The sequence below is a fragment of the Lutjanus erythropterus genome, chromosome 14 (assembly GCF_056507025.1).
Source record: "Lutjanus erythropterus isolate fLutEry1 chromosome 14, fLutEry1.hap2, whole genome shotgun sequence".
Taxonomy (NCBI): domain Eukaryota; kingdom Metazoa; phylum Chordata; class Actinopteri; order Lutjaniformes; family Lutjanidae; genus Lutjanus; species Lutjanus erythropterus.
The window spans coordinates 7,307,882-7,326,103 of NC_139330.1; the positions used below are offsets into that span (position 1 = coordinate 7,307,882).

At 38.8% G+C, this 18,222-nt stretch overlaps 1 protein-coding gene across 1 annotated transcript; it reads left to right on the top strand.

Annotated features, from left to right (window-relative positions):
* Positions 1 to 628: 628 nt before the first annotated feature.
* LOC146315127 (lutropin-choriogonadotropic hormone receptor-like) lies at positions 629 to 16,673 on the top strand. Its single transcript, XM_084736277.1, has 11 exons — positions 629 to 857; positions 1,168 to 1,239; positions 6,011 to 6,085; positions 6,346 to 6,420; positions 9,082 to 9,156; positions 9,440 to 9,517; positions 9,708 to 9,776; positions 10,185 to 10,259; positions 12,900 to 13,088; positions 13,261 to 13,314; positions 15,120 to 16,673. Exons 1-11 carry the CDS (start codon positions 688 to 690, stop codon positions 16,267 to 16,269), a joined length of 2,082 nt encoding a protein of 693 aa, XP_084592403.1. The 5' UTR covers positions 629 to 687; the 3' UTR covers positions 16,270 to 16,673.
* The last annotated feature ends 1,549 nt before the right edge of the window (positions 16,674 to 18,222 follow it).

Below are 18,222 nucleotides of genomic sequence, written 5' to 3' on the forward strand. Positions count from 1 at the left end.
ACCCACTGGAGAATTTTTTTCACTGAAGGTCATGATAATGAATCTGCAGCTGTAAGATTAGCTGGTTTCTTTGACACCACGGTGCTGAGACTCATTATCAAGTGTTATTTGTGCACACTGCACGTAGTAGTGTATTGTTCTTTATGTTAAAATGTATTTTAAAATTATATTCCTGCTAATAATCCCCAGTTTTACTAGATGTAAATTTAATCAATTTTTTTTTTATCTGTAACTATGATGGAATAGTTTTTTGTATCCTAATTACAAGTAATCTGTTACTCCCCAAGCCTGAATGTAAATGCTAAAAAGTTACTCCTCCTTTGAAACTTGATTTACACAAATAAGAGTGACAGCATGACTTCACCACATCACTTTTAACACAGAGCTTTCATGGTCTCCACCCACTAAACGTCACATCTCTGCAGCTCAGCTGTCAAAGTAAATTTCCGCCTGCATGTGTTTCACTTTTGTTGGGTCTAACAGACGGGCAGCAGCATTCTCGCAATTCCGACAGCACCTGAAGGCAGCAGTAGATCCTCATTGAAGACGCAGGTGGAAGAAAAAAAAAAAGCTTTGGCCTGCCATGATAGTTTTTTTTTTTTTCTTGAACTTTGAGGAGATTCAGCAGAGACTTGTCTTTGTTTAATTTTTTAGAAGAGTCCCGTCGTGAGTGGCCCGGTGTCACACATGGCTCCCCGGGCGGTCTGGCTCCTGGTCGCGCTGTCCGGCGTCCTGGATGTGCGCTCCTGCTGGGCTTTTACCTGTCCGACCATCTGCCGCTGCAGCGCCGGCACTTTTCAATGCAGCAGAGACACTCAGCTGGCCTCCCGGGCAGCAGCTCCGGCCGTGCCTCGACTGTAAGTAACCCGACTTTATGCCTCAAGTGTTGAGACTGGTCCAATTTAAAATCTGTGGTACTTTACACTGAGCCCGTCTGTGCCCTTCTGGTACTTTATAGAGTTTTCGGGACTTCTCACCGACTTACTTTTAGTCATTTTTATTCCCCTTACCGTCACTCTAATATTCCTTTAAGGACTTTTATTTAAACTTATTATATGATTTATAAATGTAATTTTGAAGAACAACCTGGAGAGACGTTTTGTAGGCTATTTTCTTTTATTTATAGACTAAGTGTGATTCTAACAACTTTCCTTATGAATCTTACAGAAGGCTCACTCAGCTGTCCTTGAAAGAAGTCCCCACTCATGCCTTCAAGGAGCTCATCAACATTACAATAATGTAAGTGCCTTGATTTTGAGTGAAAAAGTGAATTTATGTGGCGTTAATGATGGGTGTAACAACTGTTGATAGACATTTTAGCCTTGATGCATGCAAAGGAGAATATTAAATATTCAAACTTCAGCAAAAAGTTTAAAATGGGCTGATAAATTATGCATTTTACCCATTTTACACAGCCAAATGTATGTCAGATGTCACCAGTCTTGAACTATGACAGAATTTTGACAAAACTTAACCTGAAATAGATTTGACCGACAATAAAATACACATTTACAGTCAAATGATCAGTAATATATTGTGCTTTTTGAGCTGCAAACAACTGCACTGTAAGAAAACTTAATGAAGGTAAAAGAAAAAAAACTTTTTAATGTAAACCTCAGAGTCCTAATACAGTTAAAATATACTTTCCCTGTAGCGCCGCCTATTGGTTTGTGTGTGTGCAGAGCATTCAGTGTGGATCAGAGGAGCAAATCCGTATATAAGCAGACAGTTTATCCAAATATGAGGAGGCACATTGGTGCACCAGTAAGAAACAGAGTTGAAGTATTAAATAAAACATTGATGTAGTGACAGCAGGGGTTTTCAAAGTGTGAGACGGTGGACATCCCCTCAGACAAAGCTTGGAAAAAGGCGTTCTGCTGTAATTTACTTCCTTAGACATCCAAATATTACTAAACCAAGTACATAAAAAAAGTTTTGTCCAAAGACATTTATTGGTTTCTTTCGTTTTTTGTAATATATTTTCCACAGATTATCAACAAATAAACCCACATAACATACAGTTATACCAAGGCAAACAATAATTTGAAAATCATTATACAACTTAAACAAAAATACATCTTTGCCTCCCATTTATTTGTTTCAGACTCTGGGAAAGTGGGGAAAAAAGTCCCAAACACCCCCAGTACTTTATGTCTGAGCCTCCCCTGAAACCACCTCCCACTCTGAAAACCTCTGATGTACAGTATGTCGTCTGTATGTACTGTACTACCACAGACAGAAGTGTTTTCAACACCGTTTTCTGAGTTTTTGTAATCTTATGTACTTTAAAAAGACTCAAATGCTGTAGCGTCTTACGTAAGACTGTTATACAAATTATATCCGGCCAAGCTGTGATAATGAAATAATAAAATCTCAGAAATAAAAATAAAGTGTGTACAATATGTTATATTTAGTCACCTATGACCCTCTGAACTGTGACTAATACAGACTCAGCTGTTAAATCTGTTTTTTACCAGCTGCTCGTGTCTTTACCAGACACCACAGGGAGAGCTGAACATTTGTTTATGACTATTCATTATTCTCCAACATGATTACATTTCACTTTGATGTCTTGTTCAAAAGTTTCTAAAGTTCAAAATTTCAGTTTTTATCGAAAAGTTTCAGCCACGGATGTTTCAGATCCTTATGTGTCATCACATATATCCTCCTTATAGTTGTACACTTTAGAGTTTATCTGACTCAACTATTAAATTAAATCGTTTTGAGTCATTTTTAAATTTAAAAACAAATGTCCAAATTCTCTGATTTCAGCTTCTCCAATGAGAATATTTTCTGGTTTCTTTACTCCTTTATGACAGTAAACTGAATACATTTGGGTTGTGTGGATGAACAAAGGGCTCGAGAAAACCATGATCTACATTTTTCACCATTTTCTGACATTTTGTAGACCAAACAACTAATCGATTAATTAAGAAAATAATCAACAGACGGATCGATAATAAAAAATAACATTAGTTGCAGCCGTAGTACACGTTACTCTGTAGCAGCCTTTAGGTGTTTGCCTCATTCAGGGATGAGAAAAAAAGAGTTTATTATATAAAGTTGAAGATGTGATCGCTATTGGATATGATCCATTTAAAAGAAGAACGCTGTAAAAATGTAGATGAGCTTCAAAGTTTAATCTTTTCATATTTCAAGGACTGAAATATCAGACCAGAAATATCATCACCTAAATGTAAGTGAGCTGTTCCTTATAGTTATATATCGTACTAAAAACAGACAGAAGAGAGAAAACATGACTTCTTTTCATCTTAACTGCTGATTAATTATGTCTCATCTTTATCGTGTTTACAGCCACTAAACACTCAGTCCTAAAGCTACAACATGAGCCTGAATTGTTTCAGTTTAATTAATATATGGGTTTGATGAGCAGATAACGTCTGTTAGCCTGCGGTGAAAATCATTGTGAACTGGAGCCGGTTTGTGTCGAGCGTGTTTGACTCTGCTCCCTCTGCTCCTCAGGGACGAGTCTTATCAGTCTCAGATACTTACAGTACTTACATGTGATAGGTTCATTATGTTCCAATTTTGTCTCTATCGCAAAATAGTTGGAAGCGATAAAATACATTCAAGTTTAAATGAGGTTACTGTCCTGAAGCCGCAGCCCTTCATCCTTTTGCAGCCTGTAGTGGCCAATAAAACCCGTGTCAAGGTGGAACGGCACGAGGAGCTGTGTTGATGACGCAAACTGTAAATCGCAGCTTTTTACGAGCTGTAAGTGGTCATTTTGACGCTATAAATAATGCAATCAAAAGTATGTAAGCAGTGCAGATGATTTAATTGTTTCTTCTCTTGAAATGGAAGCAGAGTGACGATAACCTTAGAAAAGTGTCGGCTGATTACAGCAGAGTGGGAGCCGTAAAGCGATGATTAGATGAAGAGCGGCTCTGAAAAGGAGCCATCAGAAAACAAAAGTGTTCAAGGACAAATCAGGAAGTCTTGTTGACTTTGTTTGTCTCCGACGGTCTTTGTTTAGTCCTCCTTTTTAAACATCTTCACTTAGTCTTCTTGGCCCAGATGCATCGGTGATGTATCTTTGGAGCTTTTCCAAACATGAGGTGAAGCGTGTGTGCGTGTGCGGCGCGGTGCCCTAGAAGTATGAAATGTTGTTGGTGGTATTTTAATATTTCCCTCATGGATTGTATCCCAATATCAATCAACTCTGTCCTATTTCTAAAAGAAGTGCATTAAAATGTAAGGAAGGAAAGGGAACCAGTGTCACTCTTAATATGAACCCCAATTCCTAAATGCAAATAAAAATCAACTTGCATTCAAGATATTTTATTGTATTTTTGTAAATAAAGACTAATTTTGAATTTGATGCCTGCAACACGCTCCAAAGAAATTAAAAAAAGGAACAACAGAAGACTGGGAAAATTGGTGAATGCTTAAAAAACACCTGTTTGGAAAGAAAAGTGAGGGCTTTATTGATCAGAATAGTACATCAGTATAGATAAAATTCATACCACTGAACCCTGAGGCGCCACTTTGTGAGAAACTGCATGGACAAATATTCCAAAAACCAACCTTGCATACACGTGACCTTTTACCTCTCAGGCGGCGCTGCGTTAAAAAACCCAGATGACTGCTTACAGGATACACTGTAAACACTGTAGAAAGTGTCTGTAAACACAGGTTATTGCTGCATCTACAAATGCAAGTTAAGACTCTACCATATATAGTGAAAGCCAAGTCTCAACAACATCCAGAAACACCGCCAGCATCTCTGTGCCCGAGCTCATCTGAGATGGAGCGTAAAAGTGTGCTGTGGTCTGACGAGTCCAAGTTTCAGATTGTTTTTGGAGGTCAGTGAAGGGCTCATTCATGCTGAAAGACACATCCCAGTGAGCATTTTTCAGTTGAAAAGACGTTTAAAAGACGACTATGGTCACCACTGACGAGAAGTTTTTTTGCCTAATTAGGAAAATACGTTGAAATTTCTCAGTTGAGAGCCAGAAAAATTATTTGGCTCATGTTGGTCGTAAATTCAGGTCAACCGGTCAACCAACACCACTTCCTGTCCTCTTACGTATGTTTATCGCTCTTAATGTCACAGTGCATTAATCTTTGGAGTAGATGAAGTTGTAACCAAATGCCCAAGTTCTTACACGTGTGCATTAGGCTCCAGCAAGAAGCGATTTTTCTTTATTCTTACATTAAGAACTTCATCAATTTGATGTCCTTTTTATACATTTCTTTTTCTTTTTTTTACAAAATTTTGTACAAATTTTATACAAAAAAAGTTGTTGTTGTTGTTATAACTACACTTTAGCTGGATGAGAAGAGGTCTTAGACATTCAGACTGAATACCAACCAGTTTTCAGCAAGAATTCGATATTGAAATCCCAGCTGGTGCTCACTGGGATACAGGACATGGAGAAACACATGCTGTCATCCAGACGACAGCAAGACAACGCCAAGACACATTCTGCACGTGTTAAACCAGCGCTGATACGTCCTAAAAGAGTTCAGGTACTGGACTGACCTGCCTGCAGTCCAGATCTGTCTCCCACTGAACGTATGTGGTGCATTATGACGCACAAAATACGACAACAGAGACCTCAGACTGTTGAGCACCTTAAGTCTTATATCAAGCAAGAATAAGAAAGAATTTCACTTTCAAAACATCAACAATTACTCTCCTCAGTTCCCAAAGACTTACTGAGTGTTGTTAAAAGAAAAGCTGATGTAACACAGTGGTAAAAATGCTCAAATCTCAACTGATTTTTGGAACATATATTTACAAAAACAGTTTGAACTTTAAATAACTTGTCTTTCAGTGCAATTGAATATCAGTCAAAAAAGGATTTGCACATCATTGCTTTCTGTTTTTATTTACGCTTCATACGGCATCACAACTTTTTTTTGGAACTTGTGCCTGTTTCACTAAAATTCCACATTCACCACCAGACGTTTCAAGAGTAATTTGTTTACCAGCTCTTGTTAATCTGTTGACTGATGTGGAGCCATTTTTTTTTTTGTGCCACAGCGAGATCTCCCAGAGCGACTGCATCACGCAGATACAGCGACATGCCTTCCTTTCCCTCCACAGCCTGGCTCAAATGTAAGTGACACTTTACCTTCCACCGCACGTCAAATTCAAGCTGCACGGTGAAGGCAATTATTCATTTGAACAGCTGGTATGTGTTTTGCATTTCATTTAAGTTTCACAGGATTAGCCTCTCCATTACAAAGCAGCGTGTTTAATCCTCGACTTTCGGAGCGCCTGACGTGTGAATGGGCTTCGCCGTGTTTGTTTGTTGACAGCCACACTGACAGCAGTATTGTAATTACTGATACTTTCCCTCATTTTTATTCCTGCAGTTCAGTGCGGAATATCAACAGTCTGAGGGTTATTGAAAAGGGGGCCTTCACTGACCTGCCAAAACTGGAATATTTGTAAGTAATTCTGTTTTACTTCATTATTATTCACCTGTTTAAACCTCGCTGACGAGCAGGTGGGCCAGTCATTAAAATCTTAAGTCTCTGCAGCCATGATTTGTTCAAAGTCACGTGAGTTTACCTTAAATTTAGTGGAGATCCGAAAGTTTCCATCAATGTCAAATAAATGAGGCTGAATTTATTCCAAATTTGGCAGATATTCGTGCAGAGCTCCAACGATTCTATGATTCATTGATTAGTTGGTTGAGAACCCAGTTATCAATGCAAAAAAAACACCAAGAACCCAGATATGAAGGCTGAACTTGTCCAGATTCTCTGATCTCAGCTTCTCAGATGTAATTATGTTCTGGTTTCTTTAGTCCTCAGTGGCAGTAAACTGAATATCTTTCGGTTGTGGACAGATAAAGACATTTGAGGACGTCTTCTTGGCCTTCGGGAAAAAAATTATCAATGTTTTTTCATTTTATGGACCAAACAACTAAGCGATGAATGGAGAAAATGATCAACAGCAGCCCAACATTCATGGTCCCCAGATTAAGAATCCTAATGACTTTGGTTAACCACTGACGATTACTCCAGCATCAGGATAATATTTTTGGTTTTGAGTGAAATGTTTCAACAACTATTGGATCATATGAACTGTAAAAAACTTTAGTGACCTTTTAACTATTGATTTAGTGTTGTTTGGTGAAAATTATTATTTTTATGATACCTTTTATGACAAAATACCCGCAAGGAAATTAAATAAAACACCCACCAGCCTCAGCTGCACTTTGTATTTTGTGCTAATTAGTAAATGCTAGCATGCAAACATGCAAAGATCATGAGCATGGAACATATTATACCTGCTAAACATCTTAAAAAATTTCAGCCCAGAGCACCGCTGTGTCTGCGTGCAGCCTCACAGTATAACAGCATGGCTGTAGACTCTAGTCTTGCTATTGTATTACTGGTCATGTGTGTTTTTCTATTGAGTTGCATGTATTTTTATAAAGGTCCATGTGGTCAAGGGCATCTCAGACAAGCTCAGGCTATAAATGCTGTGGTATGTGGTATTGGTCCACACTATGTACTCGTCCCTGTGAAGATAAACATCACATAAACAGAAAGAAGGGTTGAAAAAACCCAATACAGAGTAGTCAGCACTGCAAGACTGTGTCGAATAGGATGCTGCACAAACGGGCAAATTAAAGGGGCAAGACTGAAGAAAGATAGTTGATTGTTGAGTCCCAAGTTGAGACTCAACAATCAACCCTTTTTCTTCAGAATCACTCTCCGCACCTTTAAAGGGGGACTCCAGCCAATTATGTCTTCAGGGTTGTTTTGAGTTCAGCTTCAGACTTCAAGTATTCGACAAAAAAAACCCTGCAAAATAACTGAGGTCACGGTGCTTAAAGCATGAAAGAATTTAATAAGCAGAGAGCGTCTAGCGTGAGGGTTGCAACCTTTAATATCAAAAGAGGGAAAAAAGAAAGAAGAAAGAAATCTGACTTACGCCACAACTATTAAATTCTGCATTTTCCTTCAGCGTTCACAATTAGCCGAGTCTCAAGACTAACCCCGGGCAAAATTTAAAGAAAAAGGCACCAAGCAATAGACGTAGGCTGTGACACACATTTTAGTTGATGAAATATTGAAACATTCCTTTTATGTAGAGGCTACACCTTTTTATAGTTTTACAAAGAATCACTTTAGGCCTACAACAATAAAATCTGAAAATTAAAATGTTAGAGTAAAATAGTATTATTATAAGTGTATTTCCATATAATTTTTCATCAGAGCCACACTGTGGAGGGTCAAAAGAGCCACAGGTAGCTGATCCACAGACTCATAAGAAGTGCTGTTGAATTGCATTATGGGAGTTGTAGCACACAATATTTTGAAGACTAAGAATCACATGTTTTTTCTAAATCTTTTTCTCTTTATTGTTGTTATTATTTTTCCATGTCTCTGCGTTGAAAAGCACAGATGTGTTCGATATTAATGTTTTTATTTTTTCACTTGCCTGGTTGTGCAAGTGGGTCAGAAATCTTGGTCACTCAAAGTTTTACTATCCCCTGTACAAAGTTTTACTTCTTAGTAGTTATTAAATAACAACAAAGACTAAACTTAACTGTTTAATCTAGGGCTGCAACATGTCTAAAATGTCAGAAAATAGTTAAAAATCTCCAAGGCTTTGTCTTAAAATGTGTTTGTTTTGTCTCAAACCCCAAAATAATATGATAATAAACTTCAAAAAGCGTGAAATCTCCACATCTGAGAGGCTGAAAACAGCATTCTCTGCCATTTTGCATGAAAAATAACCAATTATTAATCGATTATCAATGTGGTTTAATAGGTTAATTCTTTTTCTTTTTACCAGTACCACTTTGCAGTAATTTTATTGTGGCATCTTCCTGCAGTCACCTACTGTTTGGACTGTTTGTTAATGAGAATTCAAGTCAAGTTAAATGCGAAGAAACGCGTCAAAGGTCACGATCAGGCAGCGACATGATGTGATGAATCACATTTAACCTGGAGTGTTCTTATAGAAACGATTCCCGAAATTTCTCCTGCAAACTAAGACAATCTGCAACTCTGTGACATTTCGTGGGCACTTTGAAGATTTGTTTCTCATCCGTTCATAATCATTTCTCACTTTGATGCTCGTCTTCACAGGAGCATCTCTAACACAGGAGTGATGCACTTCCCAGACTTCACAACTGTCTCCTCCTTGGCGGCGAACGTTATTCTGTAAGTAATCACATTTAAAAATAGTGTTAAGTAAGTGGATTAAGGTCTTCCCGCGTGTTGCACGACTACATGTTCTTCTCTAAGCGGAGCCCAAGTTGTTTATTCTGAGCCCAGTTTTACTTTTATCTATCAATGTCACGATGCCACCGACCCTGCCGCAAATCCTCCGGCTGGGTCACAGTTCATCGCTCTGCTCTTTTTTTTTTTCTCTTTCTATGAATATACATAATTTTGTCTGACTGATAAAAACAGCTCGAGTGTTCGTTATCTCCTCTGTCTCCAGAGAAATGGCAGATAACATGAGGATCGACATCATTCCCGCTAATTCTTTCCAGGGTATCACAGAGGAGTATGTTGACATGTGAGTACGCTGACCAAATTCTTTCTGCTGCCACAGTATCGGAGCTAAGAGCAACAGTTTGTCACATTTTGGGAAGAATGTGTTTTGATGTGTCTCAAAATGCTTATGTAATTGGATGTTCAGTTCTCTGACCTTGCAGATAGGTGCCTTTGAAAGCAAACTGAAACTTATAACATCGTGTCCTTCACAGGAACCTGGTCAGAAACGGCTTCAAAGAAATAAAATCTCACGCGTTCAATGGGACCAAGCTCAACACACTGTAAGCATTTTAATAATCAAGATTATTAAGCTAACAACAACACAACATACACAGAGTGTTGTCCAGGTTTAAGGCTTTTATTTTCTAATCATGAAAACTGTACCACCAAACAAACGTTATGTAAGACTAAACAAAGATTGGATGCCCCGTTGTTTTCTTGCTCTGCCCCGTACTGCTGAATGTCGATGGGGATGAGATATGTGCAGACACCCTGTAGTCTAAAAATAATGCTCATCTCCCTCAGTGTCAAGTCGAGAAAACAAAAAGGAGATGAAAAATGGTTCGGGGCTTTGTTGGCCATTAATGTGTCGTCTTAAATCTTTTGCACGTCGACTGTAAAACTACAGTTTGGACTCGAGGTCACCTCTGTTACAGTTCTTTCTTTTTTTTTTGTTATGTCTTTTGCAGAATTTTGAGAGACAACAGGTATCTCCGTGACATCCAAGAAGACGCTTTTGAAGGAGCCACAGGTCCGAGTTTTCTGTAAGTCACTGTAATATAAATTAATAAAAACAATACAATCAAATCCTTTTATTCAAAGCTGCTCTAATCACAAGTGGAGGTAACTAATTACAAATACTCAAATTACTGCAATTAGTAGTAGTAAATCATTTTTTATGAGAAGATTTTCAAGTATGTAATTTTACTCGTACTTAAGTATGTATGTCACCATGTAATCTGTTTAGTCACATTTAAAGCCATAGTTGAGTACTGAGTATAGTTTTAATTCATATCTAAACCTTTCATCTGCATTTTAGTAGCCAATCAGGTAATAATTAATATACAGAATATAGAATATACACAGAAACACACACTTTTATTAATGATCCGTCAAAAGTGGATAATACAGGCAGGATATTTTACAATTTAAAAATAAAGTTTATTGTCCAAAATTATATCAGAGCACTGAAACAGAAAACTTGATCCAGATTTTTTAATCATTTTAAATAACATTAAATAAAAAAAAACACACTAGAGCAAAACACGTGTGTTTATTAAACCTGAATCAAGAAAAAGGATCAAACCTACGCAGGATGCAGCCTGTAAAGGTAACAGTTTTTTAAAAAGAAATCCTCATTATGTTCTGTTAAAAGAAAAAGTTTTCATATCAGTGCATTTTGGAAAACATCTACATGATACCAGCATGGACTGATAGCTGTGAAAGAACAATATCAGGTCAACTGTTATATCATTCAGGCTCTAATTTATATACTGTTGGGCTGTTAATCTATAAAAAAACACCGTAATTTATAATATATATGTAGAAACATTGTCAGACAACTGTAGTGGAGTACAAAGTACAGTTTCCCTCTGAAATATAGTCAATTATAAATATAAATACTAGAGTAAAATTGTACTTGAGTAGGCCAAATGTACTCAGTTACTTTCCCCCACTGCTGAAAATGAATCGGTCCATAAAAAGGTTCATGTTTCACAGATAAGAGGCTAAAATCGAGGAGCAGCAAATGTGATTGTGTTGCGAAGTTAAATATGAGAGAAGACGATCATATATTCTCTATCTTCTGTTGTTTGAATCAACAGCATTAAGGCGGCCATATTTGAACTGGGTCAGTGAAGCAAGATTAATATTCATAACAGTGTTTATCATTTTATTGTATAAACATTAGGGCGGTGACAGTCTGTCTGTGTAAACAACCAACAAGGCAGGCAGGACTGCTGAATACTGATTAGTGAGCAAACAGGCCGGTCTGCAGAGCATGCAGCTTACAAGGTCTCTGATTTCAGGCAATCCACTGTAGTAGAAATGAAATTTCCTCTTATTTTGGTTATGAATTAGCATCTGTGGTATTCACTGACACGCAGGAAATGCCAGAGGTCTTTGTTTTGCTTGTGTGGGGTCCAGTGTGGTGCTTCTGGGTATTTTTCCATTTGATGAATGTCAGATTCCAAGTAGACCAATCAGACAACAACAAAGGAGATCCTGAATGTTATTTTGCTCCGGATAAAAAGTATTCAGGCCTCAGTAAATGTTAGTAATTGCAGCCGGTATTTCTGTGATGAAGCATTTTTGTTGTGAATGAGCGTCTCGAGTATCGGTTTGATGAGTATGAAAACTAAATTAGGTCTTGGCTGCTGCAGTCAGGAGAAGTGAATGAGCGCATCTGTGGGAGATTCAGCAGATTTGCCTGAAAAAAAGCGTTTCTTGCCACCATCAACAAAACCAAATGACGGCTCCTTTTTGTTGGAAAGACCGGCTTTGTAAACCTCCGACTAAATTTAAATTTACATGAGAAATCCCAGACAAGACAGACCCAACCTGTTCTAGTGGCTTGTGCATTAATTTGTTGAATTAAATACCAATACCAAAAACTCAGGGTGTGATAATACCACAATAAAAAGTCAACAATACAATATTTATCATATGGTAAGTTATTCTACAAAAGCTATTTATTGTTTTTTATGTTAAAAACAAAGAAAAATGGGGGATTGGAAAAAAAAAAACTCCTATATTAAATAATTACTGTGATGTGTGCACCATTTTTTGTTGGTGTAAAATTAGTTTTTCCTTTCAACGTCAAGTGTTTCTGCTTTCCTTCTTTATAAAATACAATAAAATAACAATAACAACTGCAGTACAGTTACAAGGCAGTCAGTAGCAGTCCTTTTATGATATAAAATAAAAATAATTAAACCCGTAATATCATCGTATTATCGAAAATGTGATCACTTTTACCTGTTTCCGCCGTACACGGTCACATTGACCTTGCAGAAATTGCCATGTTTATATTCTTAACCTTTTTTTGCGCAGCTGGCGATGCCTCTGGTTGCTTAGCAGCGTCTCTGTCAAAGAAATGTCGCAAGCCTACTAATTAGCCTACATTAAAACGCAAATAGTCAAGTTAAATTGTCCTAATCAGTAGAATAATTGAAGGATTTTTGAGGGATGTAAGGAGCGGAGACCAGGGACGGTTGCAAAAACATGCATTATTTAGCATTATTCTGGGGTAAATACTGATGGAAATCTGGCAGTTCTAGTGGTCATGGTGGTTATTTCACTGTCTTCACTGAAATATATGTGTGTGTTCTGTGTGTGTGTGTGTGTGTGTGTGTGTGTGTGTGTGTGTGTGTGTGTGTGTGTGTGTGTGTGTGTGTGTGATTCAGGGATGTTTCGTCCACAGCTCTGAGTTCCCTCCCCCCGAAAGGCTTGAGGCAGGTGAGGTTTCTGAAAGCCAGCTCTGCGTTTGCTCTGAAGACCCTCCCTCCTCTGCAGAGCCTGGCCGAGCTGCTGGAGGCCGAGCTCACGTACCCCAGCCACTGCTGCGCCTTCCACACGTGGCGTCGAAAACAAAGGTAACCGACAAGCCGCCCGCCAGAGGTGTAACTAATCCATTCACATCTGCATTAAGAACAAAAGCCCCGTCCAATGAATACAGATCGTCGGTTGTTTGGTAATTAGCAGCTGAGTTTATTGACATTTTGTGTTGCGGTCTAACCTTTTCCCTTCTTTTTGTTTTATTTAAAGGGAAAGTGCCTTAAAGAACTTCACAAAGTTATGTGACCTCAACAAAGCTGAAACGTAAGTTACTTCACTGCTCACTTGGGGATCATATAAAAATTATTGCAGTGCAGAGGGGCTGAATTTTATAGTTTCATTTTTTAAAAATTACAACCAAACATTAATATTTTCTCCAGTCCCTGCCCTTAACAGAATAAATGCAACAACCTCCCTCAATATCTCAGAATAATGTGACACTTCAGATGATCAACTCTATTTTACACTTAATTGAATAATAATTTTCACATCGCACCCAAATTGAATCAAAAGTTTAGAATTAACATTTGGGAAAATTATTGAAAAAATAACCACATCATGTATACTGTTGACTAAATATTCCAGCCATCCTTTATTCTTAAATAATGTCAGTGTCACATTTCACATTTTTTGACACATTTAATCCTGAATAAAATTACTTAAATAACAAACATCCACCTCTAATCTGTTTATATAATGATATATTGATCCTACTACCTTCCAGAAGATTTTAATCAGAGAAACCCCTTAAACAGAGACAATTGTTGTATTTATACACTAAAAATAATCAAATTGTTTTAACCTAAACAAAAGTTAATGTCCAGGGAACCTTAAAATTGAAAAGAAAAGTTAATTAAATTCAGTTGTACTTCATAAAACATGTTCAATAAGCTTAAAATATTAACTTGAACCTTCAACTTTTAAAATCAGATGTTCATTTCACACAAAGAACTAACAGCTGCTCCTGTTGGAGATATTTTGTTCCAGCATTTTAACAAAGACAAAATGTTTAATTTTGATGTAAGATGGTGGAGACTTAATTCAACACTAACCTTCATCAGGGTTCGCAGTGTTTTCATTACTGTGAAAACAAACAACCATTCTCAAACTTAAGAACGCCGAGGGTCAGTTTGAAATCTGAAACTCTACTTTAATCATAACTCTGGTGTAAATGTGAGGGATCTCCAAAATACCTGTTGAAATGGGTCAGACAAATGAAGAGTAACATGTTATTTAAACCCCAGAGCTTTGTTTTATTAAATCTGATTAGCTTTTCAAATTAAAATATTTCAGAGACTCTCCCTTGATAAACAAGACACGGGAACTTCTTGTACTTTTTCTGCAGTGTTTCTGTCAGCAAACTGTACGTTTACTGCCAACACTTCTAAACTTTAATCTTTCTGCTCCGAGCTCAGCCACCACCACTTTTTGTCTTCAGATGCTGCAGTGCTTCTGCATCATGTTTTTGAAAAATGAGTCAAGTTTACACAATGCATTCTGGGAAGTCAAGTCAAAGCGTTTATTGTCACATGCACAGTTAAAAGCGAGTTTCCCTGCACAATGAAATCCTTCCTTTGCCTTTGAATGCTGTTGAAAAATTAGACAAATATAAAAGTAAAGACAAATATAAAGTATAAAAAAATTTCAAAGTACCGATATAAAATATAGAAATACAAGACACATAAATAAAGATCAGGAGGGATAAGAGAAATACAAGACACATAAATAAAGATCAGGAGGGATAAGAGAAAGAACATAAGTAACTGAGGAACGCCAAAAATGTGCGCAAGATGCAACGTCCAACACACAATAACCGCTGTCAGAGACAACCAGCAAACTAGCAGCATTTTAAGAAATTAATCAGCATAAAAATAAAAGTATCAGGAATCTTTTTAAACGCAATCTAATTCTGGAATGAGAAGAACTGACCCTTCCTTCAGCAAAAAGAAAAATTAAATGTATTGTCTCCTTTCCAGACTCCCCTCGTCCCCATCACTTTCATGCCATCACGTCCTCAGATAGTTGTTCTGGGATTTGTATGCTAATCTTAACATCTGTGTATATTTCAGAGAGGCCGCTGCAGATGGCGTGAATCTTCTTGACGACATCAACTTTCAGTATCCGGACCTGGAATTCGACTGTCTCAGCAACCCCTTTGTGAAGTGCACACCAAAGCCGGACGCTTTTAACCCCTGTGAGGACCTGCTGGGCTTCCCCTTCCTGCGCTGTCTCACCTGGATCATCACGGTCTTCGCTGTTGCCGGTAACCTGGCTGTCCTGGTCATCCTGCTAATCAGCCACCATAAGCTAACCATCTCCAGGTTTCTCATGTGTAACCTGGCAGTCGCCGACCTGTGCATGGGGCTCTACCTGATGCTCATCGCCTTCATGGACTACCACTCCTGTCACGAGTACTACAACCACGCCACAGACTGGCAGACGGGGCCCGGGTGTGGCATCGCGGGGTTTTTGACAGTGTTTGCCAGTGAGCTGTCTGTGTACACGCTGACTGTGATTAGCCTTGAACGCTGGCACACCATCACCAACGCCATGCATGTGAACAAGAGGCTGCGGATGCACCACGTGGCGGCCATCATGGCGGCAGGCTGGGGCTTCTCTCTGCTGGTTGCGCTGCTCCCCCTGGTGGGCGTTAGCAGCTACAGCAAAGTGAGCATCTGCCTGCCGATGGACATCGACACGCTGGGCTCTCAGGTGTACGTGGTCGCTGTGCTCATCCTCAACGTTGCTGCTTTCCTGGTGGTCTGCTACTGTTACATCTGCATCTATCTGAGTGTTCACAACCCGGAGCACTCTGCCCGCCATGGAGACACCAAGATCGCCAAGCGCATGGCCGTTCTCATTTTCACAGACTTCTTGTGCATGGCGCCCATCTCCTTCTTCGCCATCTCTGCAGCCCTGCGCATGCCCCTCATCACCGTGTCTCACTCGAAGATCCTCCTCATCCTCTTTTATCCCATCAACTCCCTCTGCAACCCGTTCCTGTACACGCTCTTCACGCGGGCGTTCAGGAAGGACGTGTGCCTGCTGCTGAGTCGCTGCGGCTGCTGCCACGCCAACGCAGACTTCTACAGGTCGCAGACGCTGGCGTCACACCTCAACTCTGCCCAAAAAACATCCACCACTAAACCTCACTCGCTTACTTTCTACGCCTATCACATCAAGATGAAGGGTTGCTTTCTAAACAAGGGAGCCACATGACTGCCAACGTAGAGAACTTATCATGAACTTAAAGGCTAAAAATGTAGCATTTCATCAAAATTTAGGTCGGGGTGGAGCGATTGTCAGTGTTGTACACAACAGGCATCACATCAGATTTGATGTAGGTTAGTTACAAAGTGACAATTTCATCAGACAGCGGCAAGAGACCTAAAACTGAAGACAACAGGTGCTGCAGACTCCACTTGTGCACAGGAAATGTGGTGCACAGCAGCAGATGAGAGGAGGACAAGTGAAACCAGTTTTTTGGTGGTCATTTCACTGTGATTGTACTTTATACGATTGCATATTGATTGTTATGAAGATCAAGATGTTACAAGAAGAGACATTTAGTTCTATTAAAGATCAAAAAGTAGACGTTATTTATTATTCTGTCATAAAAGTTGAGATTTTGAGTCTGAATACAATGAAGTACATGTGATCAAATCTGTGTTCTCAGAGGTGGTTTTAGTGCCATCTGTTGGCCTGTTGCACTCAGGAGACATCTGGACTGGCAGACTTAAAGACTGCAGACATGGCTCAGTCAAAGCTGAGGCCTGTTCCAGGATTTTCCCAATACGATGTTTTAATAAAAGAAAAAAAAAAGTGAGGCCAATTACTTTGCCAAGCATCTTTTTTCAGTTTGCAGAAGCTGTCAGTTGTGTGTTTAGAATATTGATTCTCACACTGAACATCCAGTTCTATACTGCTTCCTTTCTGAGAACATGGTCGAGTTTGCTTTTCCGTCTTGGCTGTTACGAGTGAAATCTGTCATAAAACACTACTCAGCACCATCTCATCAATGATGCCGCTTTTCGCAAACAAGGAGGCAACATGACAAACTAATTTCAACACCCCGAGCAGAAGCATCCAATTGAGCATAAGGAGCCAAAAAAATCCTGCGAGGACAGTTTAACAGCTATTGTGAGATGTTTCTAACCTCATCTGTTTATGACCCTCGAAAAGCAATGCAATATCCATTCGTGGGTGGCAAATTTCTACCAGGTTCTACCAAATTCAACCCTATTTTTCACTGATTTTGATTGAATAAGTATAGCCAGTAATTTGCAATGAAAATGTAATTTCCTGCTTTAGATTTTTTTCCTTACACTCAGTTTGGAAAGTATCCTACGTCTTAATGTGCACGCTACATTATTTTAGACGTAATACTTAAAACTACTATAATGAATGTTTTAGAGAGGACAGCTGAAGTGAAGAGAGGAAAGGAGCAGAGAGACGATTCCACGCAGCAAAAGGCCACACGTGGTAGTCAAACCCACAGCTGCTGCAGAGGACTCACAGTCTCGGTACACAGACCAAATACTCTATCAATTGAGCTACCAGGCTGCCAATATTTTCACTAATGTTTTGTTGATTTTGAAGGCACGTGCAGACAAAAGCGGCTGTGTTTTCACCACCATGACCACATAATTTAACATCAAAAATAAAATTCTCTAAATAAAAATCTGCTCCTGCTTCTTTTTAACCGGCTAATGTATGACTAACTGTGCGTCTGTCTGGTAAAAATGTAAATGCAGGAGTGTTTTATCTGATTTCAAGGAGAATTTGACCCTGGTCTTGTTTTCTTATGTAGGACACAAAGCGGCATCACTAATAAGTTGTTTCACAATATCTCTGGCAGCAGCTTTAACAGAATGATAAACGGCCTGCACCCAAAAAAATTCTTCAAAACACTGCCAATTTGAAAATTAAAACTTGAACAGTAAAATTATTTTCCGAGGACTTGTCACTGAGCTGTTGCAGCAGCTGTCACACCACCCTTAATATATTTTTTTTCCAACTGCGAGAGTAGCCATCCAAACCACAGTCAAAAAATAATTGATTTTAGTGTCCATGCTGGCATTTATAAATTAATTTTGCCATGTTCCAGTGAATTTGTATATAGGAAGCCACTGGGACCCGTTTGGTTTCAAGAGTGACAAGAAAAAGCCTCTT

Excerpts from the sequence above, each read along its gene's own strand:
- LOC146315127 (XM_084736277.1), top strand. The coding sequence starts at position 688 with ATGGCTCCCCGGGCGGTCTGGCTCCTGGTCGCGCTGTCCGGCGTCCTG. Across the intron at positions 1,240-6,010 it reads CTCATCAACATTACAATAAT|CGAGATCTCCCAGAGCGACT; the intron begins GTAAGTGCCTTG and ends TTTGTGCCACAG. Across the intron at positions 6,086-6,345 it reads CTCCACAGCCTGGCTCAAAT|TTCAGTGCGGAATATCAACA; the intron begins GTAAGTGACACT and ends TTATTCCTGCAG.